Source organism: Gobius niger (assembly GCF_951799975.1).
Source record: "Gobius niger genome assembly, chromosome: 13".
Taxonomy (NCBI): domain Eukaryota; kingdom Metazoa; phylum Chordata; class Actinopteri; order Gobiiformes; family Gobiidae; genus Gobius; species Gobius niger.
In genome coordinates, this window is record NC_136864.1 from 31,767,865 (window position 1) to 31,789,411 (window position 21,547).

Here is a 21,547-nt window from a genome sequence, read left to right on the forward strand (position 1 = left end):
GTCAAGTCATTCCTGTTACTATTCAAGTATGTTTCTGTCCTAACTAAGTTATAGGCTAACTTTTTATTTAATCAATATCTACAAGAAATGTAGTTTGGGTACAGCATGTGCTTCTGTGCTAGGTAGCATTAGTCTGCAATTGGCAAATTGGTCAAATTTTGTCTTTCCTGTTCCCGTCATTCCTGTTACTATTCGGAGGAAGAGAGATAGGAAAAATCCATTCAAAAAAATAAAGAGAGACTGCGATGCCCCCCATACATTTTTGTACACCTAAATATATGCTATTTTAGAAAATATCAAGAATCATAAAAAATAAAAAAAACTTTTTTGGGGCGGTTTTAAAGCTGAAAAGCCACCGATTTGGCAGAATGACCTGTAGCAGATCCTTTTTTTCTCCATAATATTCTCTTCTCGTCACTCTGGTACAAGTGATTTTTGTCTCGTCTGTCCTGGGATGTAGTTTCAGAACTGTCAAGGCTTTCTTAGATGCTTTTTGCCTCCTGTTTTTGAGGCTCACCAGTGGTTTCCACCTTGTGGTGAATCGTCCATATTCTCTCTGGTGAAGTTTTCTCTTGATTGTTGACTTTGACTCACACACACCACCTCCTGGAGAGTGTTTTTGATCTGACCTATTGTTGTGAAGGGGTTTTCTTCACCAGGGAATCAATTCTTCAGTCATCCACCACATTTGTCATCCGTGGTCTTCCAGGTCTTGGTGTTTTTCAGCTCACCGGTGTGTCTTTCTTTTTAATAATGTTCCAAACTGTGGATTTGGCCACACCTAATGTGTTTGCTATCTCTCTGATGGGTTTGTTATGATTTTTCAGCCTAATAATGGCTTCCTTCACTGATAGTGATAGCTCTTCAATTCATATTGAGAATTAACCGTAACAGTATCCAAAATGCAAATCTCACACTTGAAATGAACTCTGGACGTCTCATCTGTTCCTTTTTAAATGTGATAATCAGGGAGGAGCAAACACCTGACCATGGAGCAGCTGAGCAGACACCTGTCCCATTACTTATGGTCCCTTGAAAAGTGGGAGACTCACATACAAACACTTGTAATTCCTAAACCGTTCATCTGATTGTTTCATTTGAAATTGATTGTGGTGAACTGAGTATATGGCCAATATTTATGTACCTGACTGTAAAAGGCCACTTCGTGATTCTATTAGTGTGTTTATTGCACCTCCTGCACAAATATCACAGTAATATAACATTACTGTGATGTTTTACTATAACATTTTGACGCAGTACTTTTCAATACATTTAAGCAAAACTTCTATTTTTATCAAATTGTGTCAAAACAAGACTTGGACTGTTTCAAAAACATGTTTAAATCTCAGATTGAAGACCTTAGTGTTTCATTGCTATGATGGATATGTGGCGATACATTGTCCTTCAGTGCTGTGTCCTGTCCTGCAGAACATGTGGCGTTGCAGTTGGATGCTGGTGCTGCTGGTGCTGTGTGCTCCCAGAGACACCACGAGTGGATCAGACTGTAGCCCCGCGATGCCTTCACTGTCCTCTGTGAGCGACCGGCAGAAGGCTGAGCACAGCCAGAGACTGCACCTGGAGGCCCTCTTCAACAGGTCGGTTAGCCTACTCATTTCTTATTGCATTTGTGGCAAAATTCCAAAATGCTATATCTCTCACAAACCTGACACAAAAGTCCAATGCTAAATGAAAATAAGTAATCACTTATTTTTTTTATCCACAGCATAAAATTGGTGGTAGAACTCAATCACACAGACTTGTTATCACGTTTAGAAAAAGTGTATGGTATACAAGATGCAGATGCAAATGTTTGCAGATCAGTATACAATACTAACATTTCAAACTCCATTTTGATACTGAAAAAAGCAACTCGCAAAAAAATGGCCCTTTTAAATATATAGGGTTCTATATTTAAAAGGGAAGTTTACGAGGCATCGTAAACTTGCCTCATCATCTGCACTGTTATCTTTGTAATAAAAGGTCTAATTTGTTCTCTTGAATTAAATGTTTCCCTGCATTTCAGATGCAAAATGTATATTCAAATGCTAAAATAAACTATACTAGGCGAATAAACTATTTACAGACTGGATTTGGCCCATGATCATCAGGTTAAGCACGGTCTGTGTCACTACAGTCACATTTAGGAGCAGAACAGTGGCTTAACTCAAAGCACCAAACTATGTGTAAAATGTAAATGAATGTAAGCGGCTAAGCTAAGTCATAGTGATTACCTTTAACTCTAGTTGAAGTTTTGGGCACAGCAGTACAGGCTCCAAGTCCTGACTGAAGGAGGGGCTCTGTGCTAAACATACAGCCGGAGGAAAAGACAATACCTCGTCAAATCTAGCTTCGATACAACTTTTAGTATTGATTTAGTATCCAGTCCATTTCTTTTGTTCACTACCTTTATGCAGATTCTTCATTTATTTATGCACATTAAAAGACCTCTAAATGCGCATGTCGTGTTTCAGTTTTATTTAAAGAACCAGAAGAGTAACTCCGCCCACATTAAGTGTTCAGAGGGCCGAGGGGGAGCGGGGAACAGCAAATAAAACTTTTCAGACCGTGGTAGTGGCGCGAGCTTCTCCATACAGCCAAGTGCAATCACTTGTTCGCCTGATGCTGTTTGGATCGGTCTGAATCAGTCAATTATCAGACCGTTTTTCTGGACTCTGTCGTTTTATGTTTATCTCTTTACTCCTCACGCAGATATGGAGAGAACGGCTCCATTTCTTTGGCCGGACTCCGACGTCTCCTTCAGAACCTGGGCTTGGACCAAATCAGGACTGTGACTGTCCACCACCACGAGAAACAAGGGCATCATCACCACGGCAACCATCACCACGGCGACAACAAGACCCATCACCACCACCACCACCACCACACCGACCCGCAACCTGATGGAGACCACACCCGTAGCCATAATGATCACAGTAACCACACCCATGACGACCGTAGCCATGACGACCACAGCCAAAATGACCATAGTGACCATAGCCATGACGACCACGACCATAGTGACCATAGCCATGACGGCCACGACCATAGTGACCATAGCCATGACGACCATAGTGATCATAGCCATGACGACCACGACCATAGTGACCATAGCCATGACGGCCATAGCCATAATGGCCATAGTGACCATAGCCATGACGACCACAGTGACCATAGCCATGACGACCACAGCCATAATGACCATAGTGACCATAGCCATGACGACCATAGCCGTAACGACCACAATCACCATGACGATGACAATAGTAATAATAATGAAGCTCAGGACCCAAAGCCGTTGGACAGAAAGTCAGTTGGGAAAAAGGGTGAGGAAGAGTTTGAGAAGAACACAGTCCCTGAAAGCACCACGGCCTCTGAGGTGCGGAGAGTGAGACGAGAGGAGCCCACCACGCCGCTGCAGACCACAGGCCTCGGGGACCGTCCTCCGCATGAGGGCGAAGAGGAGGACCCCAGAGTGGACCACACACAGGTACGCTGACAGAATTTATAATAATCTCTTCCTCAACATCCGCGGGCAGTCTCTCTTTTTTCCTCTGATCTGATCTTGAGTCCTCTACCGTCGGGTTCTGCACAGTATCTTTGCTGCTCCTAGAACTGCACTTTTCTGGACTGAGATGTCTGATGTATTTCCTGGGATCTGCTGTAGCCACTCCTCCAGGTGGGGTTCACTGCACCAATTGGCTCCACTGATGCCTTCTTCAGATTTTCTCTGAGCCCCTGGTATTTTTCTAGTTTCTCCTGTTCCTTTTTCTTGATGCTCTTTGTCCACCACCACAATGTCTGGTTGGTTCATTACCATTCTGTCCGTCTGTATCTGGAAATCCCACAGGATCTTGGCTCGGTCATTCTCTACCACCTTTGGAGGTGTTTCCCACTGCAGCATCTTACACCCTGCAGTTATGTGCTGGACTATCTCACCCTATCTACTAGTGTCTCAGGGGCCTCTTTGCACCATCTACACTAGGGTATTGGGTATTGAAAATACCCAAATATCGTTCTGATAGTGGGTATATTCAGTATCGGCTATTATATTTTGCATATAATTTCAGAACCATTAGAGATAGAGACCTCGTTTTTTTTGTTTTGGAATCCTGATTATTGTCTTTCAAACAAGCTCCCTACTTAACCTACTAAGAACCTACCTAGCATGAATATACAGCACCCCCTGCTGTCACATTTCAACACTGACATGTTTAGTAGCCTGATAAACCACACCCACCTTATTTTTGCGTGAAAGAATGTGGGTGTAAACACGTCCGCTAATTGCTAATAAGCTCTTTTCACGCTGACGTCACGAATCCGCCGTCCGTGCAGTGGATCCGGACTTCCTGTCCGCGTTACTCCAAAGGAATGACATCGTGTTTTTCAATCTGAAGTGTCATATCTTCAAGAAAATCACTGTGGACCTGAAGTGGAAGGTATGTAATCATTGCCAACATGTTGTACATTGTGTAGGGAGTAGAAATATCACCAAAGGATAGCCGTGTGATGATAGAGAAGTGAGTTTGTCCAGAAGCTCGTAGCCAGTTGTAATGCTAACACATGCTAACACATACTAACACGTGCTGATGTGGGAAGGTTTCTTCTGGTGTAGTTGCTCACATTATTAATTCATCTGTTTAAACTATTGTTTGGTTTCCTAGTTATAGATCTGTAGATGATGCTGCAATCTGTTAACTTCAATATACAGGCTATCGTAGCTCCAAATGTAATGGAACATTAGCAATATGCTACTGAACAGTGAGAAACGCTTGACTATAGGTGTTATCAATATGCCGTCACGTCCGAGGCTTTGGTGGGCAACACAAATGTATTTTATATATAATAGTAGTTCTACGGTGAGTATTGCTGCCCTTGCGTTGTAAAAGAGCTGCGATTTAAAACTGTTCAGTACATGTTATATGCGCTTAAATTGACACCTTAAAGAGTAAAGACTACGCACTATTTTATTTCAAATTATTGATATTGCTCCTCATATCCCTCCTAAAGGTTGCTTAAAATTCAAGTTCAATGTGCTAATTTAAAAATTTCACTCTGCGCCTTTTTTTGTAGGATGGCCCAGTCATCACACAATGATTTTACAGTCCCTGCTTAACTTACCTCAAAGGCCCATCAGCAAACACTCCAGCACGTGGCAAAAACTGCAGGGAAAATCATTGGGACCACTCTTCCCGAGATCAGTATCATCTACAACGCCCACTGCCTGAAGGTAGTGCACAACATCCTGCGGGACCAGCGTCACCCGGCTCATCACCTGGTCCTGTTCTCAGGAAGGGCCAGTGAGGCTGTCCCCTCTCTCCCCTCCTTTCCTGGACAGTAAACCGTACAACACTCTGCAATACCTGAAGTGAGCTGGACTTTGCATGGTCTATATCCAACTGTGACCATATCCTCTGTTTTTGATGCACTTCTTGATCTGTTGTTCTAATGTTACTGTATTTATGCCTGGAACGACAATAAACTCTTGATGTGCCAAGTTTACACAGTGGGTATTTATTGATGGGATCTGCACACTTACAGGATTATGCACTTTCATCACACATGTACTGTTCTAATGCCCAAACAAAATTTTGTTTTTAAATGACTGACAAAGCGTTGATTGATTGAGGACATACATAGTATTTGACTTAGATTAATTTACTAAAAGATCAAAAATGGAAAAGGGTTCTAAATTCTTCATGAAAATATAACATTAAGTTTTAATATGTTGGCAGACCATTTCTTTAACTATAACATATGTTTTGGAAATTTTATCTTCTATCTATTTATCTATCTCTAAAAAGACATTTCTCATTACACTGTTCATTCCAGTTGATGGTGATTAGTGTATTGTCTAACATTTTCCCCATCAGTTTCAAATATAGTGCAGACAGAGTGAGGTGACTGTCAGGGGAAGATGCCATAAGCCCATGAAAAAACAAGGAAGCACATCATCTTCAGGTTCTATTTCAGCAATCATGTAATGGATAGAGATCCAAGTCTCATTCATTCCTGAAGTTGCTGTGTAGCAGACATGGATAGAAATTGTTAGCGGCAGGCCTTTATTGTGAATGACTGCATAATATACGTATGTTTGAAGTTCCACAAAATGTTGATTTTCTGTACAGAATAGATATATATATTTTTTTGTCCTATTTGTGGATTTTTTTACCACCACTTCTGTAGTAGCCTCTAGTGCAGTTCCCTGAAATGACATATACATATACTTGACAGATTAATTCCCTGCGTGGAATGGACCGGGAAGAGTATGGCAGAGCCAGGCAACATGTTTAGAAGCATCATACCAAACTGAAAACTCCAGATAACTCATCAGCAAAAACAAACTCCACACTTATAGCGTCACACAAACACACACAAATGAGTAAACCGCACATTTATTAGTAAAAAGGAGGATCAAGCTGACTCAAACTGACAATTCACTGTTAGAATTCCAGCTATGCCACCGCTGGTCCAAATAGCAATAGATAGTTTTACTCTTCGAAGGTAAACTCCCACGTTTCTATTTTGCCCATTAGACGAGTTAGCGCGGGTTTGCGAGATTTGAGATCCTGCGCTTCCTGTTTGTTTGGCCTGAGTGTTTCCCTGGGATTGACCTGACAGGCACTGCAGCATTGCGCCGTTCATGTTTTTTTCCATACTGTGACAGGACTGGCAAATTCTCCTCGATTAAAACGCACCATGCGATTATCGTGATCGAGCTTTATTGAAATCATGATTAGATTCAAATTCGATTAATTGCCCAGCCCTACCTTTTATACTATAATAATAAATGTTTAACTCTAGGCTATTTGAGAGGAAAAAAACAAAATAACATCCAATTAAATTACTTACTCCCACGACGGAACCTCCAGCACCTCATCTTCTGATCCCCATTGTCTGAGACAGTCACTGAGCACGTCATCTGTTGGAGCCTTGTCCGTGATGTACTTGTGGATGTTGGATGTTTCGTCCTGGATAGTGGCTGTCACGCTCACTAATCGTAGCCGCTTGCAACGCCATTGGTAAGGACCACCAGTGGATTTAAGCCGAATTCCTCATTTCCTAAATACGGGCTAGGTCAATGTTGAGTTATGCATGTGCAAACAAGGGAGAGAGAAAACATGAAGTATTTCCCAGCTTTTTAAGCCGCTCTAAACATCACAGCAAGCGGCAGCAGAAGCAGTTATCCTCCCTGTGACAGACACATGCTATTTTAGGCCTATTGACATAATTGCAGTATTTTTTGAATAATGTGATTATGTGCAACAAGCTAAATATGACGAGCTATATGAAATTTCTGCTTAGAAAAATGCCAAGTGGCCAAGATGCAGGTCATTTGAGTGCTGAAATGCTCAGAAGAAGCCTTGTGAAGGTGTATGGACTTAAACAACACAGAGGAGCTTCTTCAGGTAAGAACTGCCTGACCCAGGGAATGAGGAGTTTGTGTTTTGAGAGCAGAAGTGTCAATGTGCATGAAACGACTCCTAGTAGTTTTAAACACCGAGTATGGCCACAAAGAGAAGACGGTGTTGTGAGAGGGCGTGCATGGTCAAAGCCCACAGATGTAAGTGTTTATTTATGTTTAGGGTTGGGAATATAAACGCACTCTTTCCAAATATTGTGCTTGGAGGCCCTCGCTCGTCTTCCCGTGTGCTAAAGTCTTCTGCGTTAGCACACGGGAAACCAGCCACAGTTTGGGAAGATAAAACTCCACAAGTCCAAAAACATGACGTGTGTCTTTGATAATGCTGTGGATATGTTTGTGCTGATTAAGTTCGATGTGTCAAATATTCACCTGCCCCTGATAGAGCATCTGTTCATGACCGTGTTCTTTCCCACAGTGCCTGAACGCCTCCACCCTGCTCTCCTCTCACGCCATGGACCCGGAGGTCGGGCTGACGCTGGGAGACTTCGGCCTGTTGTGTCCCGCCCTGTTGAACCAGCTGGACCGAGGGGCGTGTGTCCGACACGGAGAGCCGACAGGCAAACACCCCCGGCATCACCATGGAAACCACAACCACTCAGAGCACGGCGAGGCCGCCACCGGAGAGAGCAGCAACATCGTCATCGGTACTCGAACACAGAGTCGGGATATATCACAGCAATATTGTTTTTGCGATATTAGCATGTGAGATATTCGTATCGCCATAATTTCACTGTTTTACTGCTTTAAATGTCCACTTTTAACGCGGCCGACTATTAAAGTTTAACCACAGGTCGGAAGTGATGAAACATTGATTTCAAAGCAAAGTTTTGAATAGTCAAAAGTCCATAAGAAGAAAAGTCATGTGACTGAAACCCATGGATTGGCTAACTTCTTTATTTAAAGTGGACATCCTACATAATTAAAAAACTTTATTTTTGGTACCGCCTCATTGATATGTAATGTTTTTTATTATTTGAAATAATGTCGATTTATGGACAAGGGACACTAACACACAAGGCCAGGAATGTCAGCATTTGGCCCAGAGCTCCCTCTGCAGGCTGTAGTGGGAATAACACAGCAGTGTTAGCAACTACATGGCATCGTGATGAACACACTTTGAGGTCATTTAAGTGTTTACCTGTGCAAAAGTGGAGCAGCATTTTTTACTAACACAGCATTCTTTATCATCAGATATTTAGCTCTAATGCTGTAACACACATCATTTTAAATTAGGGCTGGAACACCACCCGAGGGAGGCGACTCTGAGGCATCTGAAACAGATGCTCGAGCCACCTCAGCTGGCTCCTTTCGACGTCACGGAGCAGTGGCTCTACTCTGAGCTCCTCCTGAGTAACTCCTCTGTTAGAGCTCTCTGTCACACCTGATGACATCATCACACAGATGACATGCATGCAAATGAACAGGTCCATTTTTGGGGGCTAATTGAGTTCCAGAGCCTTTTAATGTGGCGATCTGTGTGTGTGGCTTATATGGAGTTTACTAATGAATGTAGACTCCTTTTCAAATGGATGGAGGGAAGGAATAATTTTTTTTCTTTTAAATAGTAGCATTGCTTGAAAGGTTTTTTTGTGTGTTTTGTGCTTGTTCACAGCCTGGGTGGGGGGCTTCCTGTCCATCTCCATCATCAGCCTGCTGTCCCTAGCCGGAGTGATCCTCATCCCGCTCATGAACAAGGTCTTCTTTAAATTCCTGCTCAGTTTCCTGGTGGCTCTGGCTGTGGGCACGCTCAGTGGAGATGCCTTCCTGCACCTCATCCCCCACGTGAGTCTGTGCTGGACCTGGCGCTTTTCACAGGCCACAGTAATTGCAAGAAAATGTATGAACCTATTTGAAACTGAGCAGTTTTCTTGAGGCAAACGTTATAGGCGTTATAGGCCAGGATGTATCAGCTGTCTTCTAGCCATTCACCAAAACATCCAGCAAAAAATCGCGGTAAACAACAGCAGTGATCACTCTATAGTAGGGCTGGGTACCGCTAAACGTATCGTTTGGTATCGGGGGGAAAAGTTTCGGGTCTACCAGTATAAAAAAAAAAGTAGCGGACAGACACCAGAAAAATGGTGTATCTTTTAGATCCAATTTTGATGCTGTTGGTCCAGGATTAAACACGCTGACTGGGTTGTTTCAGCTCAAATAAACATTTTTTTAGCCAATTTTTATTTCTGTTTTTCCCTTTTTACCAATGTTTAACCCATTTTGCAGTTTTTTTTATTTATTTTTACCCCAACTTGTCTTCGTCAAATGACCTGATCCTGAAAAGGATACTTACCTAGACTAGACTAGTCACAACCAATGAGTGACTCACATTTTGCTGTTGGATCAATGAAAATGTTGTTCCTGGTTTTAGTGATAAGCCTCACCAGCCAGACACAAGATGGCCGCCACGTTTGCCACGCCACCGAGCGTCATATCCAATCTAGAGTTTTATTAAATATCTTTGAGTTAAAAACTGAGGCTGAAAAATCCCAGGATTTGTGAATCAAATCACCACCAAATACTGGTTCAATATTTGTCCATTATCTTTTTGAACATTTCTTACAAAAAGTGTATCTCTTCCATAGAGTTGTGACGGCCCCTGCCCTCCATCACACATTATGACATGATCACATTCTAGAACATGAACGCAGCCTGTTGACTGACACAATCCCAAAAATGTGCTTCTCATGGGGTAGAATTGACAATAAAGCAGACCGTTTTATTTCCGCCTCAGTCCCAGGCTGGACACCACCACCACCACTCAGAGGGGCTCCACGGTAACCACAGCGACCACGGCGACCATGCGGAGGATTCTCTGGACGGGGTGTGGAAGGGCCTGACCGCACTGGGAGGGGTCTACTTCATGTTCCTCATTGAACACTTCCTCACACTGGGAAAGATGTACAAGGACAAGAAGAACAAAAACAAGGTAAACTGAGGCGTCATACAAAGTCTACAACGTTTAGAAAGTCCAGCCCAGATTCACCCCTGACTCAAACCTCTGCAGAGCCAGAAGAAGGCGGAGCAGCAGGACCAGGCGTATCTGGAGAAGCAGGCCGCTCTGGAGGAGAACCTGCTCAAGAACAATGAAGGTGAGCTGGGCACTAAATAAATGTGTAGTGTGGGGTTTCATCATTTTTCACATTCAGTAAATCCCTCTGAATGTTTATAAGCTACTTTCTGTAGAGCTTTCAGTTCCCTTTACACCATTACACCACCAACATTACATATTTGTGTGTGTTCAGAAGTGGAGGCGGCACTCCCGGCAGGCGTGGCGGAGGAGGAGCAGGTGATGCTGACCCCCACGCCCGCGGCGCAGGGCCTGTCGCCCCAGGGCTACAGCGAGCAGGACTGCGAGAACAAGTGCCACTCCCACTTCCACGACACGGTGGGCCAGCCCGACCGCGAGCACCACCATCACCACGACTACCACCACATCCTGCACCACCACCACTCCCAGAACCACCACCCGCACTCCCACACGCACTCCCACGGGCTGAGCCGGCTGGAGGGCGCCGGCATAGCCTCGCTCGCCTGGATGGTGGTGATGGGAGACGGCCTGCACAACTTCAGCGACGGGCTGGCTATCGGTATGCTCAGGGTCACTTTACAACACTTTACTTTACAACTGTCCAGAGTGGTAACAATAAAGTCTGTGAGTTTAAGACCCAGACGTACATGTAGGGAAATGATAATGACCGGAGTCTACGGATGGCTAAGGCCAGGCTGCATCTGAGCCGATACTGGAAAATATACTATGTCGGGTATCGCCTACGAATATTCGATACTGAACCGATACCAGTTTTGTCTCTTAGCGCCTTAAAAATCACTTAGAACATGGAGAATTCAATGGCTGAATTAGTTTTAACCTTCGCAAATGTATTTTTGATCGCTAATGAAGGCCTGGTCAGAAACTATGATAGAAATACGCAAAGTAGCGTATTAAAATAAAATCGTCCGATGCTGAAGCCGAGTTTGTATTTTAATTTAAGAAATAACTGATGTGACATATTTGTAATGATCAGATCACTTAATGTGAGTTTATATTATTGTAACCTAAAGCCTGTCTCACGCCCAAGGATAATTAGTGTAGAAAAGTCCAGAGATCCTCGTTAAATGTTGCAGTAAAGCTGGATCGGTGCACATTGTGTGTTTTTCCCGTGCGCTTACAGAGGTATGTTTATCACACATGTCTCCATGCACACATGGCTGCAGAGGGAGGCACAGCCCAGCGGCTCAGCAGAGGGACCATCCCACGGGCGGAATGCTGGGCAGAGAGCCTTTGTAGTGCTTATTTTAGCCTCTTTAAGAAGACCGTTATCGGTCCAGGTGGCCCCAGGGGCCCCGGGGCCGGGTTTTGGTGCCCATCCCTACACCTAACATGCGTTTGTAGTCGTCCAAACTTTGATTATATGCTGATTATATTATTGATAAATAAGTTTTTTTTTATTTATTTTTTTTATAATCATTCAAATGTTTTCAACTTCTCAGATACATTCCTTAGACCATGGTTTTGCTTGTTTGTAGGAGCTGCCTTCACAGAGGGCCTGTCCAGTGGCCTCAGCACCAGTGTGGCTGTGTTCTGCCACGAGCTGCCTCACGAACTGGGTAAGGACCATTCACTCGGTCAACAGGGACTATTAGCATCAAGATTTCAAATATGCAGTATTAACACATTGCGCTGTTTTGGGGATTTAGCTGTTGAGTGCCAACAATCCAGACCATTTTTCATGATATTTGTAGCACCACAGCATATCCTTTGTTACAGCTATGGACACATGCTATGGCTCGTTTGAAAGGTGAGACTCTACGCTCTCCGTAGGTGAAAACAGTTTCATTCTAAACAGAGGCTAGTTTGGATCAAAACCACTGTTTTTGACTGTTTTGACTCTTCACAAGTTTTTGATGGTCATCTATTTCACTTCTGTTCATCACAGAACTACCAAAATCACACATGGTGTATTAGTGTGTCTACTTTCGTAATAATATTTTTTTTAAAAGGCACTCAATGTGTTAAAGGGGATGGGCTGTTACAATCTTTGCTCTTAAAAACACTCCAGGACTCGTCTTTATCTTCCTTCATAAGTTTAAAGTGCGTATGATGAGGCTCTGTAATATACCTGGAGAAGTGACACCCAATGTAAAGCTCACTCAGTAAATCATTGGGCTTCCATGCAGCACACCAGGGTTTGCATCCCTGAGGAGCCGCATTGTAATTCCACATGGCGCAGTGACGGTCGCTGGCATATATAAGACTGTTCAATCTCATTTTAAACTGCCTCACTGAAGCGGTGAGATCATATTCATTTGATCTCACAAGTGAATTTCTCCATTGTGAGATCAATAAAGGATTATCTTATCTCCCTGTGCTTCTTATTCAACCCTAAGTCAGTATTTAGAGAGCTCAGCCAGACACTGACCACTTTGTCATTTTTGCTGACCAAAATTAGACTAAAACTAAATTAGAAATATTTGACGCATTGCTTAGGTAAAATTAGGGCTGCTCGATTATTGAAAAAATAATAATCAGGATTATTTTTGTCATAATTGAAATCACGATTATTCAAACGATTATTTGTTGCCTTTAAAAAAAATCCAGCAAAAAAGTGACAAAAATCCAGCAAAAAAATGACAAAAATCCAGCAAAAAAAAATGACAAAAATCCAGCAAAAAAGTGACAAACATCCAGCAAAAAAATGACAAAAATCCATCAAAAAAATGACAAAAATCCAGCAAAAAAATGACAAAAATCCATCAAAAAAGTGACAAAAATCCATCAAAAAATGACGAAAATCCATCAAAAAAGTGACAAAAATCCATCAAAAAAGTGACAAAAATCCATCAAAAAAGTGACAAAAATCAATCAAAAAAGTGACAAAAATCCAGCAAAAAAATACAAAAATCCATTAAAAAAAAAGACAAAAATCCAGCAGAAAAAAGACAAAAATCCAGCAAAAAAATGACAAAAATGCAGCAAAAAAATGACAAAAATCCATCAAAAAAATGACAAAAATCCAGCAAAAAAATGACAAAAATCCAGCAAAAAAAAAGACAAAAATCCAGCAAAAAAGTGACAAACATCCATCAAAAAATGACAAAAATCCAGCAAAAAAATGGCAAAAATCCATCAAAAAAATGACAAAAATCCATCAAAAAAATACAAAAATCCATCAAAAAAATGACAAAAATCCATCAAAAAAATGACAAAAATCCAGCAAAAAAGTGACAAAAATCCATCAAAAAATGACAAAAATCCATAAAAAAAAAGACAAAAATCCAGCAGAAAAAAGACAAAAATCCATCAAAAAAGTGACAAAAATCCAAAAATTAGGAAAAAAAAATGTAAAAAAAAATATTGAAAAAAAAAATAAAAAAATTGAAAAAAATATAAAAATAAAAAATATAATCGATTTTTTGCGATTATGCTAATTTTGTAATCGTTTACTGTTGTAATCGAAATCGTAATCGAATTTCGATTAATTGCCCAGCCCTAGGTAAAATCATCCTGTGTTTTCTACATGTGCCACAGAGAGTCATGTATTCAATCCAATCTTTGTTTTTCATCAATGAACATTAGACGTTTCAAACCATGGATTACAAAGGCGTCAGGAAATGTGTAAAATGCTACTATACTGTGAAGTGTCTTGTTTAAGTAAATGTTTGGCATGGACTGTGTTTTTTTCCCCAGGGGACTTTGCAGTGCTTCTGAAGGCGGGGATGACGGTGCAGCAGGCCATCCTGTACAACGTGCTGTCAGCCATGATGGCGTACCTGGGCATGGCCACGGGCATTGTGATCGGGCACTACGCGGAGAACGTCTCCATGTGGATCTTTGCTCTGACCGCCGGCCTCTTCATGTATGTCGCCCTGGTGGACATGGTGAGTAACAGCACGGTAACACCATCTGGGAGGAGTACAATACAACAATACTCCTTATCGATCCAGTACTTTAATGGTACTCTTATCGGTACTTTAAAAACTAAATATACTGTATGTATATCACTTAAGAGTAAATTAGCTGAGACTGGCTTGTAGAACAGCTTGTGCCAAGTAGCGAAGCAGTCAAAAAAGCAAAATAAAGTCCGAGGCACTCGAGTCATATAGCAAAAATAAAAGTCCTATATTAGGTATGGATCAGTCTATGCGTTTCGACCACACATGTGAACATGCCCTGACGAAGACCTTTTGCTTTTTTGACTGCTATCGCTACTTCTGTTCTGTTCTACAAGTCAGTCTCAGCTAATTTACTCTTATGTAAGCTTAGCTCAGTCTTTGAAGAGCACCGGTCTACCTTCTCACTTTTTCCCACACCATTGATGCCCTCGCCCTCTTCTATTGTCATGTGTATATCACTGCTCGACATTTGAACCTGATTAATGTCCAAATGAATCTCCGTACATTTATAGTTTTTACTTTGGATTCTTCATAGACATGTTGTGGAGTACAAAGTAAAGTATTTGTCATTCAAATGTAGCGAAGTAAAACTACTAAGTTCTCAACAAAAACACTACTCAAGTAAAGTACAGGTTCTCAAAAACTCTACTGTACTGTACTTGAGTAAATTCACTTTGTTGTCCACCTCTGTGCAAGAAGCCAGAAGTATCCCAATATTTCAGAGGTCCACCATCTGACTCAGATTGACACTTTTTTTGCTGCCACTATCAGAGTTGGGAGCATATATTGAAGTGGCCTGGGTGGCATTTGAAAAAATACTGGATTGGTTTTGTTCAGACTGTGGTCAAAAGATCAGATAAAGCTCACATAGCATAGTGGCAAACAAAAAAAGGATTTGGGTCATTTTGTCCTGCGTGTCATGGTCAAGAACATGTGAAATGACTGAGTGCAGAGTCCGTCAGAAGCATGTGTCCGTGCTCCATCTGTCTGTCATTACAAGAGGCACCTGTCCGCTCCACCGGCTGCTCACACCTGTCAGGGGCGTCTGACGACAAACACTTCGAAAGCTTCCACACTGCCCCCTACTGGCTCAGTCCAGGGACGCATATTCTGTTCATTATCTGTAATTGATTAATCAGTTGGTCCACCGAACACTGAATCCATTGACTGTTAGTAACCGGCTTGATAAAGTTCTACATTCAATTTGATTATCGAGCTGCATAATCAAATCATTGTTGTCCCGTTGGTGACGCGGTGTCCACGAGGCCACAGTGCACGCTGAGGCCTTGTTTCGGACTGACAGTTACACTGTTTTCTGACACAGCCTCAAACAAAAACTTGGTTACTTAAAGCGGTGGTTCTCAACCTTTTGGAGCCGCGACCCCCATTGGAACAGTTAAAGGGGTTCATGACCCCCATCCGGGTCACACCATGAGAAATAGGAACATTAGCCTATATAATTCTTCAAAAAAAAAAAAGACTCTGGTTAAATAGCACACACATGCACATTAAATATTGTGCATGATGCTGATGCAATTAAATATTATATTATATGCTACATTAAAGGCACAAGACTGAGTTTAAAAATGTTAAAATGAAGTATTTTCCTCCCTAATGTGTAGAATGAGCTCAGACCTGTTCACCACAACTGCCTCTAAAACCCTGCACTGTCACTCAGAAAGGTGTTGCTTCGGGTCCGAAGTGCCGTCATGCACGAGCTTAATATAGAACCTGCAGTTACGCGTAAGACCTGAGGTGGCAATAGTGAGTATAAAAATGACCAACTTCAATCTAGTTAAAGCATGGGCCAAAGTTTAGTTTTCGCTAGGATTTTCAACCTTTGTTGTCATTGCGCCTTATTTATGTATTTTTCAAGTCTTGTTTTTGGCACAATTCGATGGTAATCAAAACCTAAGGTCCAACCTTTTTTTTTTAGAGTGTCTTTTGTGGCATCTTTTCATTGGTATATTTTAAAATGCCATTGAATTTGAAATTGTAACCATGGCGACACACTTTAAAGATAATCTCCATGCGGCTGCCAGCAGGTTTTGAGACCTATTTGTTTGCCGTTTCAGCTCTAAAGGTGAGTGTGAAATTGCACACATGCTAACCACAGATAACTAACACTATGAACTGCACAAATCAACACATCATCTGTCATATCGCCAAGAACTGACTGTACTTCTGAGAATATTTCAAACCATTGTCGAGACTTTTGCCAGAGTACACACTCTCCTAATTGACCCTGCTAGCTTTCCAAGCAAGTGTTGTCATGGCGTTTGCTAATGTTTTGCCCCCCTCCAATGCCAAATGAAAGTACTTTTCTCATTCCAACTACAGAAATCGCTGATATGACTGATGACTATGAATACAAACCTCTAGTTTGATCTTTGATGTCCATCTAGTGGTGTCACCTTAGATCTTGCACATGTTGGTTCTGTGTTGAATTGTGCATGTGGTCAGTACACAGAGGAGCCATGGAGGGAGACCGACTTGAGAGAAGAACCACCGGCCTCAATGCACTATGGGAAAGACTGCGCTCTCTTGAAGAACGAGTTCACCAGCAGAGTCTCAGCATAGCCCGGGCAGAGAGGCATTTGGAATTCCTCAGGACCCTCAGGATCAGTGATGGGTCCACCATAGATCACCTGGAGAACATGGTGGAGCAACTGAAGGGGACTGTGGATAAGCTGGAGGCTGAACTGGCAGAAGAGAGAAGCAGCAACCAGGAGCTCCAAGCTCAACTAGACCAGGCAAGAAATGAGGCTTCTATTCCCCGCAGCGCGCCCCTCAACTCACCACAAAAGCCGCCATCTGACCCGGAGTTCTGGACGATGGATGAGGCGGAGGAGAGGACCGAGAGGGCCGAGGAGCTGGCGGAGGAGAGGACCGAGAGGGTCGAGGAGCTGGCGGAGGAGAGGACCGAGAGGGTCGAGGAGCTGGCGGAGGAGAGGACCGAGAGGGCCGAGGAGCTGGCGGAGGAGAGGACCGAGAGGGTCGAGGAGCTGGCGGAGGAGAGGACCGAGGACCAGGGGGAGGAGAGGACCGAGAGGACCGAGAGGACCGAGAGGGCCGAGAGGGCCGAGAGGGCCGAGGAGCTGGCGGGGGAGAGGACAGAGGAGCTGGCGGAGGAGAAGATGGACGTCTGATTCATCTCAGAATAAATGCATTACAGAAAGAATCCAAATGTGACAGGTCTTTACTCTGATAGAGAAAGAAAAGTCCTAAGAAGTAGCACAATGACTTTGAAGGTGTGACACTGCAGGCGAAGAAGTACATTTACTTTTAGCGATACCAATTTGAAACTTTAGCTGTAGATTGCAGATAAGGATGCACCGATCTGATACTGGTATCGTATATCGGAGCCAATTCTGGAAAAAAAAAAAACTGGAGAATTCAATCACCATTTTAACCTCCACAATTGTATTTTTTGATCGCCGTGCAAAGTGCCGCGGTTAGCAACAGCAGGCTAAAGCTAGTGGGAACATGCTAACGAAATTATGATTGAACTATATAAAGTTGCCTAATGAAATAAAATAGTCACTGCTGGAGTGGTGTGTATTTTAGTTTGTGAAATGACATATTTGTAATGATCAGATCATTTTATGTGAACTGTTCATATTACTGTAACCTAAGTATAGTGTAGAAAAGTCCAGTGATCCAGGTTAAATGCTTTTCCATTAGTTTATTTCTTAAGTATAGGCCAAATTGATAATTGATTTGTAACGTCGTGACAAGAAAAGATAAGACTTTATTTATTTTGAGAAAAAGAGGAACATTAAATCTCTTGGTATCGGTTAATATTGGATATCGACAGATTGAGTAACCCACAGTATAGGTGTCGGTTAAGCAAAAAAGCTGGATCGGTGCATCTCAAATAAAAGGAAAATAAACACGGGTAAAAAAAAAGATGTAGTAAAGCGACTACCAAAGATACACAAGTATAGATCAAATAATTCGATTTTACTTTGAGTTTGGGTCTCCACCTTTCTCAGGATTTTAGTGTTCCGTCATCTGATCCATAATCCTGATCTCTCACCTGACTCAACATGTTGGTCTTCAGGGCACCGTCCTACAGTGGTTTAGCTCCTACCTGATGGGCCGGACCTTTGTGGTCATGGTGGACGATCACTCCTCCTCTGTAGCGCCTCTGGGGTGCCACAAGGATCCATCCTCGGCCCAGTCCTATTCAGTCTTATCCTTCCACCCGTATGCAGACGATCTACAGCTTTACCTGCCTGTGCTTCCTATAACTAGTTCTGCCGATAATTCTCTCCATAACTGCCCGTCGGACTTGAAAAAAAAGAATTTGTCCGACAACTTCTTACATTTAAACATGATGAGAGAGAAGAATTTTCGCAGAAATACAGAAATAATACATCAACATTTTCACCGCAGCAATATGTCAAAAAGACCCAGTGACTTTGATGTAAAAAGTTCTTCCTGCATGAAGAGCGCCTGCACATCGTTTCACTGGAATATTTTTCGTATTTCCTAGCTAAAACAGAGCAGAAGACACTCAGGGAGCGAGTATATCTGCTGTTGTAACTTTGTGCTCATGAATCTGCTAATGCTAATCAATGCAATTTACAGGTTTTTCTTTAAAGGGACTGGGTGGTGTCTAAATTGTTCACCACAACTGCCTCTCAAAAAGGTGTTAATTCGGGTCGGAAGCACCGTCATGCAGGAGCTTGATATAGAAACTGCAGTTACGCGTAAGACCTGAGGTGGCAGTTGCAAGTGTTAAAATGTAAACGTCCATCTAGTCCCTTTTAAGAACACGGTATTTACGAGACACAAAGTTTTGTTACGTTATTCTTTTAGGCAGCCATTTCCAAAGTCTGATGTGAGGTCCCCATATCGCTCTGAATATCTGTCAGGGGGGATAATAATCCAGTGTGTTGCCAATGCTGTTTTATTTTACCGCTTATAATTAGAAATGACAGAACAAGCTTTTACTCGATGTTGTAAACTTGAACCACTGCAGGTGAAAAACTATGTTGCTATTTTGATCCCCAATCGAGCACAGTCCAGGTATCACAGTTCCAGGTGTCCTAAAGTACCTTAAAACCCTAAATGAAGCCTATTATTGGACCTTTAGTGACTGATTGCTCCATGTTGTTGGCAGATGCCGGAGATGCTGCACAACGACGCAGGGGACCACGGCTTCAGTCACTGGGGCTTCTTCTGTCTGCAGAACGCCGGCATCCTCCTGGGCTTCAGCATCATGCTCCTCATTGCCGTGTTCGAGCACCGTATCCGCTTGAACCTGGGGGAGTGAGGGGCCCCAACGAGCGGACATCACCAGGCACTTACCACGGCCCGCGGCTGGAGCCCAGAAAGGGGAGGGATGAGTGACGCTTTCTGATGTAGACAAACTCTGGGGAGGTGGGACTTGGCGGAAAGACATCTTTAGTTTATGCTATTGCTGGAGTTTTTTATTTGTGGCGGGGGGGGGGGGGGGAAGCTTTAAAAGAAGTTTCGAAGAGAAAAGAAGGATGGAGAAACACATCCAGGAGCACATTCCACGAGTATCTGTGTGTTCGTGCTGTTCGTCAGACTTCAGTGTTCATGAAGGGGTCATCAAGTGCAGCTCAACCGGAAGCCACGACAAAAGAATGGTTTGCAAATCTCATAAAACAAGAATTCGGGGAAATCGGGAAAAGTTTTTGGATTCCTTGGGTTGCCTGGGGAAGTGTAAGAGAATAACATAGGGTAAAGGAAGCAACCCTGTAGGCTACCTGCCAAAACCCAGTTTATCACGATGTGCCAAATTCTTAAATAGAAAATTGTAATATGTATATGTTTCAGTGATGGTTGAAGGCCGTTGGCGTTGGCTGAAGCTCCTTTACCTAACTTTTCAGTCCCTCCAGGATTTCGCAGGCATTTTTGGGGATTTTTGCTAAAATGGATGAGTTTGCGGAGCCATTTTTCTGTACGTTGCAATTCAATTTTTTTTTGTGCTTAAAACAATATATATTTTGCTTCAAAATCAAACTTCTCCTTTCTCGCATTTTATATCAGTTTTAACCAAAGAGACCATAAGGAATAAGAAAAGACTTACAGTAGGCGTTATTTTAAATAGTTGTCTAAAAACTGAAAAACAGAAGCATGTACAAGTAACAAGCAAAATCAGAAACTCACTGTAGTTGCTCAGAATTTGCAGAGTTAAAGCAGTACTAAGTAACGTGTTTACCTTAATAAATCCTCTCCGTAGTCCCTGTGGGGGTAATACAAGTGTTTATGGGATGATTGGAGGGTCTTTCATCTCCCCCTGGTGTCTCTGGCCAGAAAACCATGTTTGCAACTTGACTGCCCCCGGTGCGGAGAAAGCAATACACACTAATGGAATCACGAAGAAGAAGCTAACATGCTAACGAGCAAAGCTAACTGCGGGCTAACGTCACTTTAAACAGTATTTACAGCCAAGTTTGAGTGAAAAAAATATTTCCATTGTATAATTTGATGCACAGTAACCCTCTCTCCCTTCGCCTTTCCTGTCAGCGTAGTATTTACTTTAATAAGTTAAAAAATCGTAACTTGCTACTACACCTGCAGTTGCGCTTATGGCCTCTAGGGGGAAGAGTTACTTAGTACTGCTTTAAGGAATAGTTGTGAAGGAAATTGCGGATTATCGGAATACTTGCGGGAAAGTAGCGGGCTTTTGGAAAAGTTGCAATGCCGCGCTGATTTCGCCGAGTTTGTTTGATTTTGCGTTAATAATTGCAATAGTTGCAATCCCGAAATCCTGGAGGGACAGATTTTTTTCTTTTGCATCAGAGTAAAGGTAAGGTTTTGCCAATAGAGTGTATAGTAAAAGAACTAATTTGTTACAAAAGTAAGTGGTCTGTTTTATAGTAAATGTTCCTACTTCCTCTGTTAAGGTTTGAGTGAGGGTAAAACGGGTACAGATGCTTTAACCACTAAAAGGTCATGGTCAAAGTTTGTAATCTTGATTTCTATCAGTGTGTCCCAGTGCGAGACATCGCCTACTCAAGTCACCAGAAGAGAAGTTACAGTTTTTATGAGATTTGCAATACCACTTTCTGCATTAAATCAGACTTTTCATATCAAAAGCGTGTTGCACATTGCCATGCCAGTGTTTGTTTCCTGCTGTTGTTACTGAAAACATTCCACGAAGCTGTCAAACTTTGATTCTGTTACAATGATACGGTACCGTGCCTCCTCAGACGGCCACATGACGGCGCCGCACGTGTCCACAGTCCACCATGC

The 21,547-nt window shown here is 42.5% G+C and overlaps 1 protein-coding gene across 1 annotated transcript; it reads left to right on the forward strand.

Moving 5' to 3' along the window:
- Positions 1–1,394: 1,394 nt before the first annotated feature.
- On the forward strand, positions 1,395–19,768 carry slc39a6 (solute carrier family 39 member 6). Its single transcript, XM_079570125.1, has 10 exons — positions 1,395–1,595; positions 2,710–3,487; positions 7,839–8,067; positions 9,036–9,205; positions 10,155–10,349; positions 10,428–10,512; positions 10,666–11,010; positions 11,948–12,028; positions 14,109–14,299; positions 19,443–19,768. Exons 1-10 carry the CDS (start codon positions 1,432–1,434, stop codon positions 19,593–19,595), a joined length of 2,391 nt encoding a protein of 796 aa, XP_079426251.1. The 5' UTR covers positions 1,395–1,431; the 3' UTR covers positions 19,596–19,768.
- Positions 19,769–21,547: the final 1,779 nt, after the last annotated feature.